Source organism: Dinoponera quadriceps, unplaced genomic scaffold (assembly GCF_001313825.1).
Source record: "Dinoponera quadriceps isolate SergipeBrazil2010 unplaced genomic scaffold, ASM131382v1 scaffold1846, whole genome shotgun sequence".
NCBI lineage: Eukaryota > Metazoa > Arthropoda > Insecta > Hymenoptera > Formicidae > Dinoponera > Dinoponera quadriceps.
Genome location: NW_014556140.1, coordinates 221798 through 239610, shown reverse-complemented (window position 1 = coordinate 239610; position 17813 = coordinate 221798). Strand labels below are relative to the sequence as shown.

Below are 17813 nucleotides of genomic sequence, written 5' to 3'. Positions count from 1 at the left end.
CCCCCCCTCCCCCTCGGGCGATCGATACTCATTGTGAATATTCTGATACCGATTACGCGATGAAGGAGAAGGGATGGATGGAGGCGATAAAGGAGGAGCGAGGAGTGTCGCAATAAGAAATATGTCGGTCCGACCGGTTTCCTTCTTCGGTCGCAAACGAAAGTATCGGGTCGCCGTGAAGGGACCTTCGTATAAAAGAGGGAAAGCTTGTGATATCTTGAAAGATTGAGAATAATTGTTAAATAATCGGTCATATTCTGAGGGAAGCGAGATCCTTTAGAAATTAGCGGTAGGGCAGGCCGGAGCTCGTCGTCGTGTTTGTTGAAACTACCGATTAAAAAAAGAATGTATACGATATTCCGTAGTGACAGGTACATTTTAACGTAACTTTAGCTTCTGGAAGAGAAAATATTTGCCTTGTACCTAGTCCCCCGTCAGTATTGTCAGGCGCGCCTTAATTTTTTCACAATATTAGCCGCGAGCAAATCGGACCCCGTGATCTCTCCCGGCTTCTTTCTCCGGACGGTTAACGCGTCGGCAAATTGATTGTCAGTCGTGTTAGAGCGGTGTTCCCGGCGGTGATCCAGCAACGGTAACGAAACCGCAATATGCGCCGCGGTGTAACGTACCTTCGAGCGGACGTGTTCTCGCCGAGTCGGCGCCTCTCCCCGATCCGAGCGATCGCTCTGGAACTATCGAACAGTAAATCTGCGTTCTCTTACGCGAGCTCTCAGTGGTGGGTGTGGGCGGCTTGCGCATGCGTGATATGAAATTTCGGAATTGGGCACGTGGTCGGGCTTAAAACCCCGAGAGCAAGGTTCGCGATCTCGACGTGATCCGAAACAACAGCTCACAGATCTCTCCTGTGTGTCGCGAAGAGGGTAGCGAAAATTATGGAAAGCTGAAATAAGAAAGCAAAAGAATCTTTCCCGCTGTCCGAACAAATGTCTTTTTTCCCGTCATTATATTGACGACAAACGTTTGCTATTCCAGCAAAAATCCGTTTTCTCCGCTACGCTTTCAGGATTGATCCGTGCGATCTCCCGAAGCTGTTCGAGACTAACCGCGAGACTTGGACCGTTTCTGTTCCAGGCGCGGACACCGGCGACGCGCCCAAGAAGAAGGGCTTCTTCAAGGGTTTTTGGAAGAGGTCACGCCACTACTCGCTGGAGAACCAATAGCCCACGAGGTGCGCAAAGGTGACGGGCCAGCAGCAGCCGCGCGGCGGCAATCGGCAGATGACAGCGCGACAGCAACGACAGCAGTATCCGCAGCATCAGCGGGGAATCGCCGCCACGACCCTCGGGAACAGCCCCTGCTGCTGTATCGTCCAGTAACCCCGCCGATACCACCGGCGGTATCGACACCCGGTGTATCCCTTCCGCGCACCTCCTCCGGTTCCTCTTACGCGCGAAATTCGCGCTTCCGCCACCATCTCGAGCAAATCGCCTTCGTCGACGACGGGTCGCCGATATCGAAGGGAATGCACGTGCGTCCCCTTCGTCGAACGGTTCTCGATATTCTTTCTTTCTCTCTCTTTCCGGTCGTCGCGGTCGACCGACCGAAGCGCATTTTCTTCTCGATCGGCGCGCCGGAAATTCGTACTCCCACCGATTCTCCCGACGTGTCTCTCGAATCTGTTGTTGTTGTTGCTGTTGTATGCACGCTGCTCGCCCGGCTTCTCTCTAGGTATTCCTGGTCCCGGTCAGCGTCAAAACCGCGACACCTCTCCCGCTCTCTCGTCTCTTCCAGACGGAGCGTGGGGGGAGGCAGGCCCGTTTTCTTTTCAGTTCGAACGACGAGAAAAGGTGAGTCTCTTCTGTGCGTGTTACTTGATTTCCCGAGGTAATCTGAGGATCGGTCGGCCGCGTTTCCCGCGTGTGTGTGAATCGGACGGAGATCATCGTTCGACGGATTACACACAGGGATTACGGCAAGTGTCCGAGTCGTCGCGCCAACCTGGACTCGGGGGAGTTCCGGAGGGGAGATTCGCGCCGGAGATTTTCCCCGGAAAGTACGGGACGGGCTCAGCGGGGTGTCGTTCGTTGATCGGCTCGGAAAGAAATTCGCGCGCGCGACGTCGCGAGGAACACGCGACGTCTGAAACGAGAGACTCGGATCGGAACGCCGATTCTTCACGCTGTCGATTCGTCACGCCGTCTGTCACGCTGCATTGACTTCTCTCGCCACGCATTATCACGCGCTCACGCAAAGGAGATCCGCGATTTCTGCTCGCCGGAGGGAAGCGGGCCCGAAGATCGCAAATCCGGGCTTCGAGATCGCCAATCGGCGAAAATCGACGAGAGAGAGAGAGAGAGAGAGAGAGGCGTTCGTCACATTTCCGCGATATCGTAACCGAGCGGAGCGACGATCATGACCCGGTCCCACACGCCAGCGGTCGCGCTGGCGCACAGCGTGCGCCGATTATTCCCGGCGTTCATCCTCGGCGTACCAAGTCGCGAGATTTTTCGCGTGATCTGACAGAAAGCCGATCTTTTAATTCGATCATTTTAGTCCCTGACACATGTAAAATCGTTTTTCTTTCTTCCTTTTTTTCCTTCCGAAAAACTCGACTCTCAAACGCGAATTTGCGCTATCACCGAAAGCGTAACGACGGGTCGAACAACCCGTCGTTAGGAAATATTTTATTCACACTGTTCTTGGTACCTTGGTTCTTGGTTTTTTGGTCGGTTATCGTGTGAAAGAACGATTGTAGCTTGCGAACTGCAATTGTCGCGGCCAGGAGAGTTTCGTCGATCGGCGAGATCGCGCTGCTCTCAGTTCACCGGAATCTTTCCACCTTCCTTTTGTAACCGAGAAACGCACGCTACGTTTGTAGAGATGAAAACGAGAGAGACAGAGTAATAATAATATTAATAATAATAATAAAGGTAATATAATAATATAATAATAATATAATATAATAATAATAATAATAATAATAATAATAAACGATTCAATATACAGAGTACTCGGGTATATATTTGAGTATATACTCAACTTATATATTATTATAGAAGACCCGGTGTGTGATATATCGTGAGAGAGACAAAGCTCTAGAGAGCGAGAGAGTGCGTATGTGGTGAGAAAGCGAGAGAAAGAGAGGGGAGCGGGCGCGAGTGCGAGATAAAAAGAGAATATCATATGGCGCATTATTATTGATACTTGACCCGTAAGTTCATAGAATCATTAATACGTTGTAACGTTATTATTAATAATGGGACGATTATTACGCTCGCAGCGACGCGATATACACGCACACGTACACACACGCGCGCGCGGAAATGTGCAGACACATTCACATACACACACGCACACACATACTCACATCTATACACATACACATATGTTAACGATAATAAGAATAATATATTATTGATTAACATTATTACCGATAATATACGATTAACTGAGATTATAGCTGATTATGATGTAACGAAGAGAGCCGACGATGATAATGATAATGATGATCGAGAAGAAGAAGGCGGAGGAGAAAATATGATGACGATGATAATGATGAGGCTGACGATGATGATGATGATGACGACGGTAACTACGATGGTATATATTTAAATAGAATTTTTAAGTCGATGTGTCGCGCGCGTTCATCCCCTCGGATATCAGACAAAGACGACCGTCGAGAGACGATAAGCGGCGAGGTCGGTCGTATGCCAAAGATTGTCCCCGTAGTACGTCGAACCTCGAGGAAGAAAAAGAAATCATAATCGCGCAGCCGAAGGAGAACTTATCGCCGGCGAACCTTTCAACCAGCGTCTTCTCGTACGTTTGTAAAACTATTTTCTATCGTGCTGTCGATTTTTGATATTCGCGACCATGATTTCAACGCTTATTATTAGGAAGAGGATAGAGAGAGAGAGACGATCGGGGCGCGGGAACACGTGGAAAACGGAAAAGAAGAAATAAAAAACAGAGCAGAACAAACGATTACGTTAATTTTTTACAGGAAGAGAGTCACGTTACGTCGATCGAATATAAATATATACACACATATATGTGTGTGTGTGTGTGTGAGTGTGTGTGCGAGTGTGTATGTAGAGGAAAAAGTCTCTTTTTATTTTCTTTCTTTTCTCCAAGTACGATGTTCAGATATATAAGGAATAATTCAGCGGTAACGGTCTGAGGCAAAAGGACGCCCGCAAAACGTCGAATTCGAATTTCTCACCGCGTGTTAATATCGCCGGATAATAATAATGATAATCGCACGTGTTCGCTTCGTGCGATAAGAAAAAAAGAAGAAGGTGTAAGAGAACGAAAATCGTATACGATCCTCTTGCCTCCGATGTGCCCCGATTATTCGTTAAGTGTTAGACGAATTGAGACGCTTGAGAAATATAATTTATCTTACTAAACGTATTCTGCTTTATCATTTCTCTCCAGAGCCGCGCGATTCGTGAGCGAGAGCCGTTCCTCTTCGCTTCTACATTTTCTACATTTTCTCTTCTCTTTCCGTTCCTTTGACTTTCAATTTCAATGACATCGGGACTCTCGGACACGGCGGACACGCATCGTCCCCGGAAATCAAAATCCCGGATTCCGGCAACCGGGACGATTTCCCACCGAAAAGTCGTCTTACCGAAATTCGAACGCCGAGACCATTTTCCCGAAAAATCGGAAATATACAAATATTTTTTCAGAAAGAAAAAACAATTCATTGCATTTTATAAATGCATCAATGCAAAAAACGTTAAGATGATGTTATCGAAAAATGAATATTTTATGAGATACATTTTTACGGGACGATGCGTGTCCGCCTCGGATGCGCCGCTCGGGAACGCGCGACGATCCGCGAGCCCTGTTTTCGCTTTTCGCCGATATCTGTTTCACGGCAGGAGGCACGCGTAGCGTCGAGCGATTCGTCGAGAGAGAGAGAGAGAGAGAGAGAGAGACTTTTCGATCAGTCTCGAGATTTGCGCGGGACGAACCGGTAACGAGCGAAGGGCGCGACAGGTGATCTCGATCGGCAAAGGACGATGAAAACGGGCATTCACGGGGCATCTGTCACACGGAGGCAAGGTACAAATGTTGGCTGCGCTTTCCGTCGGCGTACTTACTGAATAAGTCACGTTAAAGGTAATTTATATAAGCGTGCGTATTAATGGTGTGCCGCTGCACTGCGTGCTGACGCCACCCGACTAATTATCGTCGCGTCTCGCAGGTCGCAGATCAGGTCAAGTTGGGTCAAGCTGCGCGGACCAGGCGAGATCTGTGCCCGCCACTTCGAACGGCTCGAAAGCGGTGCGCGCGTCAAGACCGGGACTCTCGACTAATCCGATTAATCCCGAACGATTGGAATGTCCGAATGGATAAATATAAAATATTTCGAATTAATCATTTTTAGTTCTAATTAATATTAAATATTTTAATTAAATTTAGTATTCACTTGAAATAAATATTTCTAATGAATTTCTAATTTCTAATTGATTATTGCACTCGAGAGAATATCCCAAGCTGGACGTTTTATTTCAGCCTTTCGAATTTTAATTTTCTCTCAGTTTACGTTTTTCACACATATATATATATATATATATATAGGTGTATATACGCCCACGACACTCGAAAGATTAAATAATTCTCGAATAGGTACTTCCTTAAGCCTCGACATGAAAGCATACGACAGTAAATAACTATGTGTAGCGTCAAGGTAAGACAATGGCTTGCATAGTACTATATCTAGATTTAGATTAGACTTTCCAATGAAAATCCCCTTAAATTCGGCTGATATTCTAGGAATATTACACGTTTATGGGGCATTTGAACCATATATAACATGTCAGATTTGTATTCGCAATTTAAGCTCATGTTCTTAATCTTAAACTTAAATCCAAGTATCTTACATGAGAAAAGCCTGAGGAGAGGCGACTGGCTATTAATACAATGCCTAAATTCACCGGAGGGAGAGAATCGATCGCCGCAATGAAAACTGCAACTCGCGGGTTATACCTACGTCTCCGGTGTGTCCATTGATCGCGGCTACTTTGACAGCTTGACATGTACTGTCTCACACGACGACGGCAGCGCACATTATGTTGCGAACCTGCCGGCAGATCGATAGCGGCGCGTCGCGTGTCTACGGGCGATCGCGTGCGGAACAGGATGACGTAGTGTCAAAACGGCACGAATGACCGGGCCTAATTCTCTCCCGTTTTAAGAACCGTTCGATTCACTGCATCTCTCGAAACCACACGGAGAAAGGAACTTTTTCCAGACAGCAAATCGTTTGTTGTCGTAGTGACAGCGAGAAAGATTTGTTTCGATAGCAGAAATATTTGTTAGGAGTATTAATTGCCGTTTGCTGGATTACATGGATGTAGCAAAATAATTTGGTTACGCCAACTAAATTTTACTGCTGTCGCAACAATAGTAAAGTTATTTGTTCCATGCGACGTATTTTTTTTAGGAAAAAACCATTTAGGAAAAAAATGCAAGAAACCGCTCGAAAAGAGAAGTCTCGTATGCATCTTTCCGTTCGGATCCGAGTGTGATAATATAATCGCCGTGGAAACCGACAGATCGACAAAGGCTTTTTCTAATTTCTGACTTGAAAAATTGGAAAATGCGACATGTATCTCAAGCAGAATTTCGTGTCGATTACGTATTCGTTTGACGAAAATACCGCGGCGCAGGAAGGAAACGACGTGACCGAAGTCGCCTCATGATCTCTCGGTGAACCGCTGTTTCGCGCGGAAATGCGGCCTTCTTTCGCGGAAATACTCGCCGCAGTTTCCGTCGATAAAATAACGGGTCGACCTACATCAAGCGAGAGCTTCACGAAAATTTGTCTCGGACAACTAAATTAAATGTTAAATTTTTAACTTTCCGTATGCGGGGAATTTTATTCTCACCTCTTCTCGCGTTATACACTTAAAGAAAGCTGTTCGTAGCTGTTTGTAGTGCTTCGTAGTCAAGCCGTTCAAACTTACAATTTAAACAAATCTGTTCAAGAACTAACTTCGCCATAGACAAAAGAAAATAGACAACACGCTGTCGTTTGTAAAATTTCAAAAACAATACTAGTGACAGGACAAACTGATGTTTTTGCTTGTCGCACCTCCCTCTTCCCCCCTATAACCCCGTGGAGAAAAGTGAAATGTCGTACTTACCTTGACACGCTTCCGCTCCTCGAGCTCGTTTCGCATTTCGTGCGACTAATTAGCGGACTCGAATTAGCGAATCGTCGCATTCGTGTACGCAAACACCAAACGCCTTAGTTTTACACCACTTTATACAAATTTATTACTTTCTTAAACAGTTTCGTTTTTTTGTTCGGTTTTCTGTCTTCTCGATCGTCGTGATCGTCGTAATCGCGATCATCGCCGCCGACCGATGGTATGCAAAAGAACCTTAAGAGGAAGTATATGTATTATTTCGGCTTTACAAAAGTTACATCTAATTGTCCGGCGCGCATGTAGCCCCCTTTCTCTCTTTCTCTCTCTTTCGTTAATCCTCTCCTTCCTTCTCTCTCTCTTTCTCATTCCGACATGTGTGCATAACGTATTCCTTCTTCCTGCGTCTCCCTTTCCGCGACCCTGCCAATATCCTTTCCGCCGGCGAAAACCGATCAGTTTTCGGCCCTCGCCGAAAGCGCGGGGTGCACTTCTCGCATTCTCGAGACGCGGAAAGATACGCGAGAATAAGCACGCGCTCGTCCATCGAGAAACCAAGACCACGTCCTTCCTCCTCAGGGATAACTCGTGATAAGAGATCGTGGGGGGAATCGATCGTTTCCTGATTCGACGAGCGACGAAATCCCGATGTTCCAATACGCACTCTATGAGCGAGGGACGAGCGCGTGAAGCGCACGAGGAATCGAAGTATCGAGAGTGTAATGTTTCCCGGGACGATCGATTGAAAAATGAAGCACACGCGGATGGAGGTGGGATCAGTGCACGGAGGGAAATAATTCGCCGGCACGACAAATTGTATGTTGTCGTAGTAAAATCTGCTGGACACTGCGATAAATTAGTAAATTAATTAAAAAAAAAACATTTCGTTCTAACAGCGAATCAACGTGTCTCCCGAGGGCAAATTCACTCGGCAGAATATTTCCTACACCGACAAACGAAGAAACTGTTTCCGTCCCAACTGCGAACAATCCGTTAATTTGTTTATAAAACCGAGCGGAAATTTTCGCAACGCGAATATGCGGTGGCAACCGGACGTTCTCGCTCACAGCAGCAGAATTATTTTTCTCCGTACACTTGCTGCTCGCAGATTGATCGCGCGGCCGCGCATTCTGGAACGGCGGCTTCGTTTTATCGTTCGATAATGATTCTCGTTGATCGCCGTCGGAGCGATTGTTACATCAGCGATTGTCACACACGGTCCTCGCATTCCTCGAGTTTTATTTTCGTATCTACCTCTCGACCGTTATACTTCACTCGAGCGGGTCCGATAATCTTTCCCTCCCCCCTCCAGCTTTACACGTGAGGCATACGTGAACCATGTGCCGTAATACCGACGAGCGCCGATTTCGCCGACATTTGGCCTCAAACTTTTAACGGGCGGTACAACCTCGCGCGCGCACCTTCACTTCGCTCCCCGCAAAAACGATCCCGGGCGCTAGTCAGGGCGTTTAACAAATCGCAACAGCAAGCCAAGCGCGGTTCCAGACGCTGGCGAGCGAATTGGAGAGCACGGAGAAAACCAATTTTGCCAGAACAGCAAACGCTTGTCAATATAGTGACAGCAAGAAAAAATTTTCTTAGCAAAGAATTTCTTTCAGACAGCAGAGAGATTTGTTAAGATGATTAATTGTCCACATATATGTATCCAACAAATAGCAATTTGGGCTTCCGAATCTGTTGGACGAATAAAAGTGAGACGAATCTTACGTCTCCTCTTTGACTCCCGTTAGCAGGAGGAGACAAAGACCGCCGATTAAAGTCGAGCAACGCCGGCGGAGGCGCCGAGAGGGAAAGAACGCACGGTTCTCGCGCGCGTATTCCCCGCTCTCTTTCTCACATTCTCGTCCTGCGACGAGCAGACGCGGAAACGGAGTCGCGGAAGAGCGAGAACGAGATACGAGTGCCTGGACGACGAGTGTGTGTGCCACTAGGAGTCATCACTTTTGCTTCTGAGATGCAGTTTTTTTTTCTTCCTTTTTTATTACAATTATTACTTCAATGTTTATTCCTTCCTTTGTTATCAATAAAAATCGTTACATAGTAGTTTGGGCCGCTGCTTGGCGTCAGACGAATCGACAAGCAACCAGTTATAGTAATAGTAGCGGTAGTAGTAATAGTAGTAGTAATAATTGGTAGCGGTAGTCGTGTACATGTTCGTGTGTGTGTGTATGTATTACGTTATGTGACACGTGTGGCCGCCCGTGCATCGATAAACGCGCGCAGGTGAGACGCGAAAGTCAATCTTCAGATACACGGCAGGAATTCGTCGCAGGTGCAGCAGCAGCAGCCGGCCACGTGGGCCTCATCATCCTCAGCACGTCTCTCTCGCGCGCGCATCGACGAGGATTCCCCGTTGTGTTCCGGAAATCGTCGGACCGCGCATGCGCGATCATCGACCGTCTTTCTCTCTCTCTCTCTCCTTCTTTCTCTCGCTCGCCGGCGAATTTCCACGCGTCGTGCGTATCGCGTTTCTCCCTATTGTCCGAGACGCAGACGTAGACCGCAAAGGGAACGGCTGAGAAGCGTCAACGAAGAAGCCACAACGACGAGCCGGCGGGCGACAAAGCGGATGCAGAAGAGAACACGAATATCCCGAACGATAAAGACGACATACCGAGATAGCCAAGAGAGCGTCATCGCCGATGCCGATAGGACGACGATGACGTTGGCGGGGGGTGAGAAGAGATAAGGACACGCGAAACAGGAAGGAAAAGGGAGTGATAGAGGAGGGGAAGGGAGATAAAGGAAAACGATTAGAGCGATTAGAGCTCGGCGGCTCGTCGTCTCGCCCGAAAACCCGTGTCGGATATCGCGTCACGTGGAAATCGTTAGCTTCGAAGCCGCCCGAGGAACTTTCTTTCGCTGATATTCCCGCGGAGGAGGGAAGGGTGGAAGGGGCGTTCCTGGTGTCTTCTCCTGCGACCAACAACCGTCGTGGATCGATGGGGGGGAAAAACAATCATACCGAGAGAAGCGTCTTCTTTTTTCTTCCCTTTCATTTTTACGTTATACGTGATTATATCGATAGTCGTATAAAAGGAGAACGACGACAAATACGACGCGCGAAATGCGCGTAAAATCGATCCGGTCGGGGGAGAAATCGCAGAGAATCGAAGATGCCGGATGAAATCGGAAACGCGGCTCTCCTGACGTACGTCCTGATGTGCGCCGCAGGCTGAAACTTAAACGGCTATCGCTCAAAAGTGCGAACCAATGCGAGAGGGAAAAGCGATCGATACGAAATGTGCGAAATTTTATTTTTACACTGCCATTCGCGCCTTTTTTTTTTTCACAGGGTTGAGGCGAGTCTTTCGCGAGGGGATCCCCACTGCTGTTTCTCTCTCTATCTTTCTCGGGATCTACCTGGTCAGAATCCGAAGCCGTGTGCGACACGCTCTTCCTCTTCATCCTCGCGCCCACGTGCACGTGTTCGGATGCGGGTGTACGATATGCGTGTATCGTATGTGTATGTGTGTATATGCGTGTATGTGTCTGTATGAGTTTCAGTGTTCATACATATGCTGGTGTGTGTCTGTGTTCTTTTTTTTTGTTGCGACTCTTTCTCTCTCACGCTTTCTCGCTCGCTCGCTCTCTCTCTCTCTCTCTCTCTCTCTCTCTCTCACTATCTTATTCTCATTTCGCTCTTTCTCTCCTTCTCTATCATCGATAAAAATCTCAGCATTTTTATGACACATCGTTCGCCATTTTGTTTTTATTCCTCTTACACATAGCAATAATAAAGACAGTAAATAGCTAAAAGGACCGTATCGATTCTTGGGGGGGATGGGGGAGGCGGCCAGGATTGCGGCCAATCCGTGCCATATCACCCGCTGCCGCATGCTCGCCCGCATTGTCATCGTTTTATCATCATCGTTATCTTCAACCATCGTCATGAACATATTATCGTATCGCCGCCGCCGCCACCGTTATCGCCATCATCATCATCCCTCCGCTACTCTCACTCTCTCTCTCTTTCTCTCTCTCATTCACTCTCTCATTCCCCAATCTCTCTCTCCCTCACATTCTGTTTCTTTCTCCACACTTCACCTGCTTCTCCTTCCTCCTCATCTTCTTCCATTTCACATCATCGCTTGTTAAACGCTCAGCTGCTTCCAAGTATCCATTTTTCCCGATCGTCATTTTTACCGCTCTCCTATCCTCTTTCATTCTCACTCTCACCCTCGCTCGCAGGCCAACTCACCACCAACTCTCTCTCTCTCTCTCTCTCTCCCAAACTCACCAATCCCCGACACTCATTACACCTTTTACTCCTCGCTCTCCCTCTCTTTCTCTCCCTCTCTCATGCGCGTTCACCCTTTCGTGCCCTACGAAAAAGATTGTAAACCTCTAACACAATAGTTTATTATTAATATTTATTATCATTACTTCTTATACGTAATTCACGTGTATATGTGTCGTCTCTCCGTCGGCGAAACGCCGCCAAGCGGTCACAAAAGTTCAACGTGTCGCGCTCTCACTCTTTTTTTCTCTATCTTTCTCTCTCTCTCTCTCACACATTTTCTCTCCCTTTTTTATTCTCTCTCTCTCTCTCTCTCTCTCTCTCTCTCTCTCTCTCTCTCTCTCTCCCTTCTTCTCTCCCCAATATTCGTCGATCCCTCTGACATCGTCGATGCGTGTGATTCGTCGTTTCGTGCGAGTGTGTGTGTGTGTTCGAAATGAAAAGCGAGCGTACGCGTGTGTGTGTTTTTCTCAGAACCGCGCCGTGACGATGTCGGCGTACCGCGCACGTAGCTCCAACAAGCGTTATATGATTTACACATATTTATCGAAGCTACGTGCGCGATATCCCGCGTCGACACAGGTACGTGATTCGAGACCGGTCGCTTCCGCGCTCGAGGGAAGGTTTTCCTCGAGTTCCGGATCGGAGCCGATTCTCGCGGAAGCGACGCGTCTCGCGCGCATCTACGCCGCACAACGCGCATGTTTCTCGACGCCGGCGATGAAGCAACGACGCGCGCGCCGTTTCCCGCCGCTCGCAGACTTCCGTCGCGACGACTTCGCTCTCGCGACGCGCCCGCGGAAAATCGCCGCCTCGCGTCGTCGTAGCGAAGGCCTAGTCGCGTAGAGAGCTGATGTGACAGTCACATTGTGGCGCACCTTCGGTGTCCGCCGGTCGACGACGACGACGACGTCGTTCCCCGCGTTCTTCGGACGCGCGTCACGCGTCGCACGACGAGTACACACACCTTGGTTGTTTCCCGGCACGGGGTCGACTTAGGGCGCTTTTCTCTCTCGATACGCTCGGAGCACAGCTCCGGCAGTCCGACGAGGAAGCTTGTTTTTTGTCCTTTTTTTATTAATTTCCAGAAGTTGAGTTCCCTCGTCGAACCGTCGACTGAGCTCCGAGAGAGAGAGAAAGAGAGAGAAAGAAGACGCGCATCGAGAGAGGAAAGTGTCCGCCGAAAGCAGTCTCTCTCGAAGGATGTACCCGCGTACAACGCGCAGATGCTTAAGTACGTATACGTGTTCCATCGCTCGCGAGAACGCGGTTGATGCGTGCGCGCGCGTATGTGTGTGTTATGTGTATATGTAGAGATGGTGGCGGCGAGAGGAAGGACGAAGGGAGGGGAAGAGAGAGAGAGAGAGAGAGAGAGAGAGAAAAGGGAAAAAGGATGGCAAGAAGAGAGGGTACGTGGCTACGTATGTGCGTGCGTGTGGATTCCTTTTGCGAACGCGCGCGCGCTTGCTTGCTTGCCTTCTTCCCCCGTTTCTCAGGTCGCGTCAAAGAGCCGAAGAGGAGAGAATGATGATTTTTGGAGGTGGTGGTGGTGAATGGTAGTTGCGGTTGTAGTAGTGGTTGTATTGTTGTTGTTGTTGTAGTTGTTGTTGATGTAGTTGTTGCTTCTCATCGTGGGGCCGCGCGGCAGGCTTGCGGCAGTTCCGGCGCGACTCGTGCGGCATGGCGCATTCCATTCGCTGTTTCATTAAAATAATCGACTGTATCGTTTATTATTAATATTAGATATTTTGTGTTGGGTCCCAGAGGTTACTGAAACAGAAAGCAGGGTTAGGGCGCAGGTTAGTCGGCTGGCTGGCTGCCGAATATATGATGGCGGTGGTGGTGGATTCTGGCGGTTTCAGTCCACGAGCACCTGCTCGTACTCGTTATTCTCGCGGACGACGGTATCCGGGAGGAACAATTGCGTCGGTGTGACTGGCTTTTCCGTTTACAGACGGGGGACCAGACGAGAACGTCGGTTACAGGAGTGGAAAGATTCCCCATGGTAGGTTTCTACTCGGTTCAAAATCGTGCTTTCACAGTCGCCGCAACCGAGTTTCTTCAATACTTCGCGGCCCGCTTTCTGACTCGAGTAAAAACTGAGGCCAATGGCTGGTATTCACAGTCGGATCTTGTATTTAAGATCGTCTCAAGTTCATCTTCAGATGTTCCGTAAATGAATGTTCTCACATCGCGACATCGCTACATCGTCGGCAGGATTGCAACGTCGAAATTCGCGCAACGATACTTGCAGTGTTGTCGGCGGATCGCGAAGTATTAACGCGCGTTCTAAAGGTTCACCACAAATGTTCTCAGTCGCAGTTAACAGAGATACTTTTCCTCGTCACCGAGTTTTCATCTGGTCCCTATTCACAATTGCAGGAACTGATTCTTTCATCGTGTAGGAATAACGATACGAAGGTGGAAAGCTCTTTATCGGGAGGCGCACCGCGACGTGACCTCGATTTCTTTCCGGAAATACGTGCAAATTTCAAGCCTCTACGCTGACCGTGTAATTCGCACTAATATCGAGCGGAATGCAACGAAATAATAAAAATAAAGGGTTGAAATTAAAAAAAAAATCTAACACTCTCAAATAAAAAGCCACCAAATCGTTCGGAACGGAGGACGAATTTTTACCGACGGGGAACTTGAAATTTCCAACGTTTGAACGGCACTGGACGCTTCCTGACGAACGGATTGTCGAGGGTTTTCGGTACACCTTGAATATTAAAACGCACCTTCTCGAGAGGAAACGCGAACGACGACGAAGCGAACGCGAGAGGAATCGGACGATTATATCCGCGAACAAAAGCGACGACGACGACGACTGGTCTCGTCTCATCTCTCTGCCCGTAGGAAAAAAATATTTATCGTTCCCCTCCGCGGTAATACCATCTCTCTCTCATCGGCCTGAGGCGAATACGCAAGTGCGGCCTGATTAGTCATCGCCGCAAGCTGATATCAGGCTAAAACGCTCGAGAATTATCCGCGTGAGTCACGCGAAGCTGCGCTCGCGCCGCGTTGCGTCGCCTGAAAATCGAGCGAGCAGCGATCCCTACATGTCACTTTTTCAATCATTTTTTTCCCCCGTCTGTCACGAGCGAACGACGAGCCCGCTCAATTTCTCGCGAACGATGACGTCCCCGTGGAAAACTCGCGGCTGACGACTTCGCTTCGTCACCCGTGCGAAACTTTGATCTCTTCTGCGAATGTTATGAAACGCGCGATGAATACATTACAGTGTTGGAAAACGTTGTTTTTTTCGTGTAATAAGTGATCTCGTAATAAGTAATCTTCGGGTGAAAAGAAACTACTGTATTTTGGTGTTGTTATAACTTCGTGAAACATTTTTAGTGGCAAACAAGTATTACATAATTCTAATGAATTTGTTTTCAAATTTAGAACAATTTACACTTACGTTCAATGATTCATTTACAAATTAAGATATTACTACGTTCAAGCGGATATTTACTACTAAGTCATCAAAATATACTTAAGTTGGTAAAAATATTACTTGATTTAAGAGGCTGAAAAACAACGTAATTACTTGATTCCGGCACTTCTTTCTTTCTTCTGTGTGTATAAAAATAAAGATAAGGGACTGCACTCTACATGGTGTTCCGGATCAACCCCGCTTCTTTCGAGCTTTCCTTCGCGCATTTCGTGCATCCTCGCGTTCGCGTTCTCTCCCTCTATAAAATAATAATTTCTCCTTCGGATATATGCTGAAGATATGCTCTCTTGCGTGACGGGCCGTATTCGCGTCCGTGATACCGAGTACCGCGACGCGGGCAGCAATATATCTGCACTGACAAAGCGTTCACTTGTGCAACCGCGCAAATACGTCAACCGAGTCGCGCGAGACGCGAGTTTATCGCGAGAAACAACCGGGCAAAATCGGTTTTATACCGTGTCATTTGTCCACCGTGTACAGGCCGTGTCGAAATTGAAAAGTTCCTATCATTTCATTACAGTGAATGTTACATAATATACGTAAATTCTTGAAAACTACATAATTAAATCATATATATATATAAATTTTATTAAATATAATATGCAGTAGGTAGATAAATGATATTCTTTTTCTTAAATACCTACTATGTTTCTGAATGTAATCTTAGAACACAATAATTGTAAAAAAATGAACTGAAGGATATACAAAAATATTTTTTCCCGTATTGTTTTCATCATAATGTGTATTTTTTTAATATATGAATGAACTAAGTTTGACTTGAAAATAAGGGCTCGATCCATAAATGGGACTTTATAATATCTTTTTATCTTATGATACACTTACAAATATATGGACCAACACGGACAGTCCCAGAAAAAGTATTGTACGTCAAAACGCAAAAAATACATTTCTTTATGGATTTTTAAACATTATGTAAGTTGAATTAACTGTTACTAATGTCAAAGCTGTATATCATAAATCATATTTATAAACGTTTGGTGCATTTGACTATTACCTTCTAACAATCAATATTGTCACGTACCAATTACCTGAAGTCGTTAATATTACAACTTGACGAGTTTTCTAGTGGAGCGACGATAAAGTTAATTTCATGCGATTAAATTCCACCGAACTTGAATTTGTCGATACAATAAACGGCTAGTGACGAAACCTCGTTACAAATGCATTTCAATTCGTCGATAAAGAGACACGCTCAGCTCCGTGTCATTCGCGCATCGCGCGTCCGAGGGATAATACCGTCGGAGTTTTGAAAGGCATTTCAAATGCAACTGAACATTAACAGTTTAATTTTATTATGAAAGTTGCAAAGTTGCTTTCCATTTCAAATCACAGTATTTAAAATAGAGGCAGAGTTGCAAAAATACAATTACTCTCTTAATTTTCTGCGTAAAAAAATTGGCGAAATTCAAGCGAATATGATCAAAACGAATATAATCAAAACGTTAATTTATTATTTATTAAGCGTTAAATTTCATTCGGAAAATCGTCGTGAAAAGTAACAAACGAGCGAAGGTAGAAGTTTACTAAATTTTCCCGGAAGGTTTCCAGAGAAAGACCCCCGCAAAACGGCGAGTCGAGAAAATCCCTGACAATTATTCCTCTGACCTCCAAAACGTTCCCGAACCTACTGACCCACGAATACGCTTTTCACCATTTTTCCAGCCTGCTCCAGATCACGACGCGCGCGCGCGAATCACGTGGAAACGTAGACGCAGCAACGTCAAGGCAACGACCCGACGGCGACGGAGAATGCATTTCCCAGTTGCACAGAAGCGCGCAGCTTGACGGACGGCGCGAAAACCGCGCCGTCAAACAATAGCCTAGCGTGTGCATTCCTCCCTCCCCCTCTCTCTCTCTCTCTCTCTCTTTCGTCACGGGTGTTCGCGGAACGACGGTTATTGAGTGACAAGCCGATAATGATAAGCGCGACGCGGCAGAGGGAAGACCTGTTGGTTAAATCGAAGCGACCGAGCGAGGGGGAGCAATGTGAATAAACGCTTCGTGAACGCGTTAATCCGACGTCGCAGCAAGCGAGTGAGCGAGCATTAACCGCTGCTGCGCCCGGATTTCGCGCACGTCGATGCGAAGAAGAAGAGAGAGACTACGATAGACTACTGATCGAAGCGCGACACGTCAACAAAGTTCGGGCAGGATAATTCCGCTTAATCTTCGGTAATTCTGTGTAATTTATTCCGCGAGCAGACGTTAAGCGAACAGAATTCCCTGCCGTGAGGAATCGAGCCCGTGTCTCCGTGACGCTTTCGGTCTAATGACGAAAATTAAGTCCGGGAATCCGCGAGAAGTCTGAAACCGTTCCCATCGACGTCGAAGCGAAACTTCGAGGTGAATTCTCCTGCGCATCGGAACTTGTATTTTGTCATTTCTAACATTTCTACCGCTTTATGGGCACATCCGGTTATTTTTCAACGTATTTAGCAGGAAATTTCGACACGTTCTGTTCGTTTTTTACGTCATTAAACGACTGCAGCGAGAAAAAGAGAGAGAGAGAGAGAGAGAGAGAGNAGAGAGAGAGAGAGAGAGAGAGAGAGAGAGAGAGAGAGAGAGAGAGACCAGGAGTCTTAATTGCACTGATAAATCCGCGTAGAGGATTACAAGCATTTCTTTTCCAAACCGTATTTTTCATTTCCGCGATACTCGAGTATGAAATGATAATAACAATACATAACGCGAGATGTTACTGAATTGCCAGCATAATGCTACGCAATGCTCTCTGAACTTCCCTAATCCGTTAATATTTCCTCCGCGGTTCTTGCGCGCAAGTTGTCCGGCGGAATCTTTCTCCGGAATTAATGAAATTTTTCGTCGAGCGTGGAGGCCGCAATGTCAGAAACTTTCGTCCGTAACGGCTGAGAAGAGTTCTCGCGGGAACTGAATTTACGAGAGGCACGAGTTTAACAGAGACTAATTAAAAAAAAAAAAAGCGACCGTC

At 47.0% G+C, this 17813-nt stretch overlaps 2 protein-coding genes and 1 long non-coding RNA gene across 8 annotated transcripts in view; 2 read left to right on the top strand and 1 right to left on the bottom strand.

Moving 5' to 3' along the window:
• The window catches only part of LOC106746934, a 163836-nt gene extending 160421 nt beyond the window's left edge, over positions 1 to 3415 (top strand). For all 3 annotated transcript variants that reach the window (XM_014624095.1, XM_014624094.1, XM_014624092.1), the window contains exon 13: positions 1093 to 3415. In XM_014624095.1, coding sequence (XP_014479581.1) covers positions 1093 to 1181 — 89 coding nt within the window. In that variant the 3' untranslated portion in view covers positions 1182 to 3415. The remainder of the gene's footprint in view (positions 1 to 1092) is intronic.
• LOC106746938 (profilin) overlaps positions 1 to 17813 on the bottom strand; it is a 40756-nt gene that overhangs the window by 7790 nt on the left and 15153 nt on the right. For 2 of the 4 annotated variants that reach the window (XM_014624100.1, XM_014624104.1), the window contains exon 3: positions 11688 to 13155. The exons of 1 other annotated variant lie outside the window; for it this stretch is intronic. The gene's annotated coding sequence lies outside the window, so the exon portion shown is untranslated. Of the gene's footprint in view, positions 1 to 11687; positions 13156 to 14830; positions 15081 to 17813 lie in introns of those variants that run through there. One more of the 4 variants, XM_014624101.1, reaches the window with a different exon arrangement.
• On the top strand, positions 3534 to 10480 carry LOC106746939. The gene is made up of 2 exons (XR_001374626.1): positions 3534 to 5091; positions 5177 to 10480. It is a non-coding gene; the product is annotated as an uncharacterized LOC106746939 (long non-coding RNA).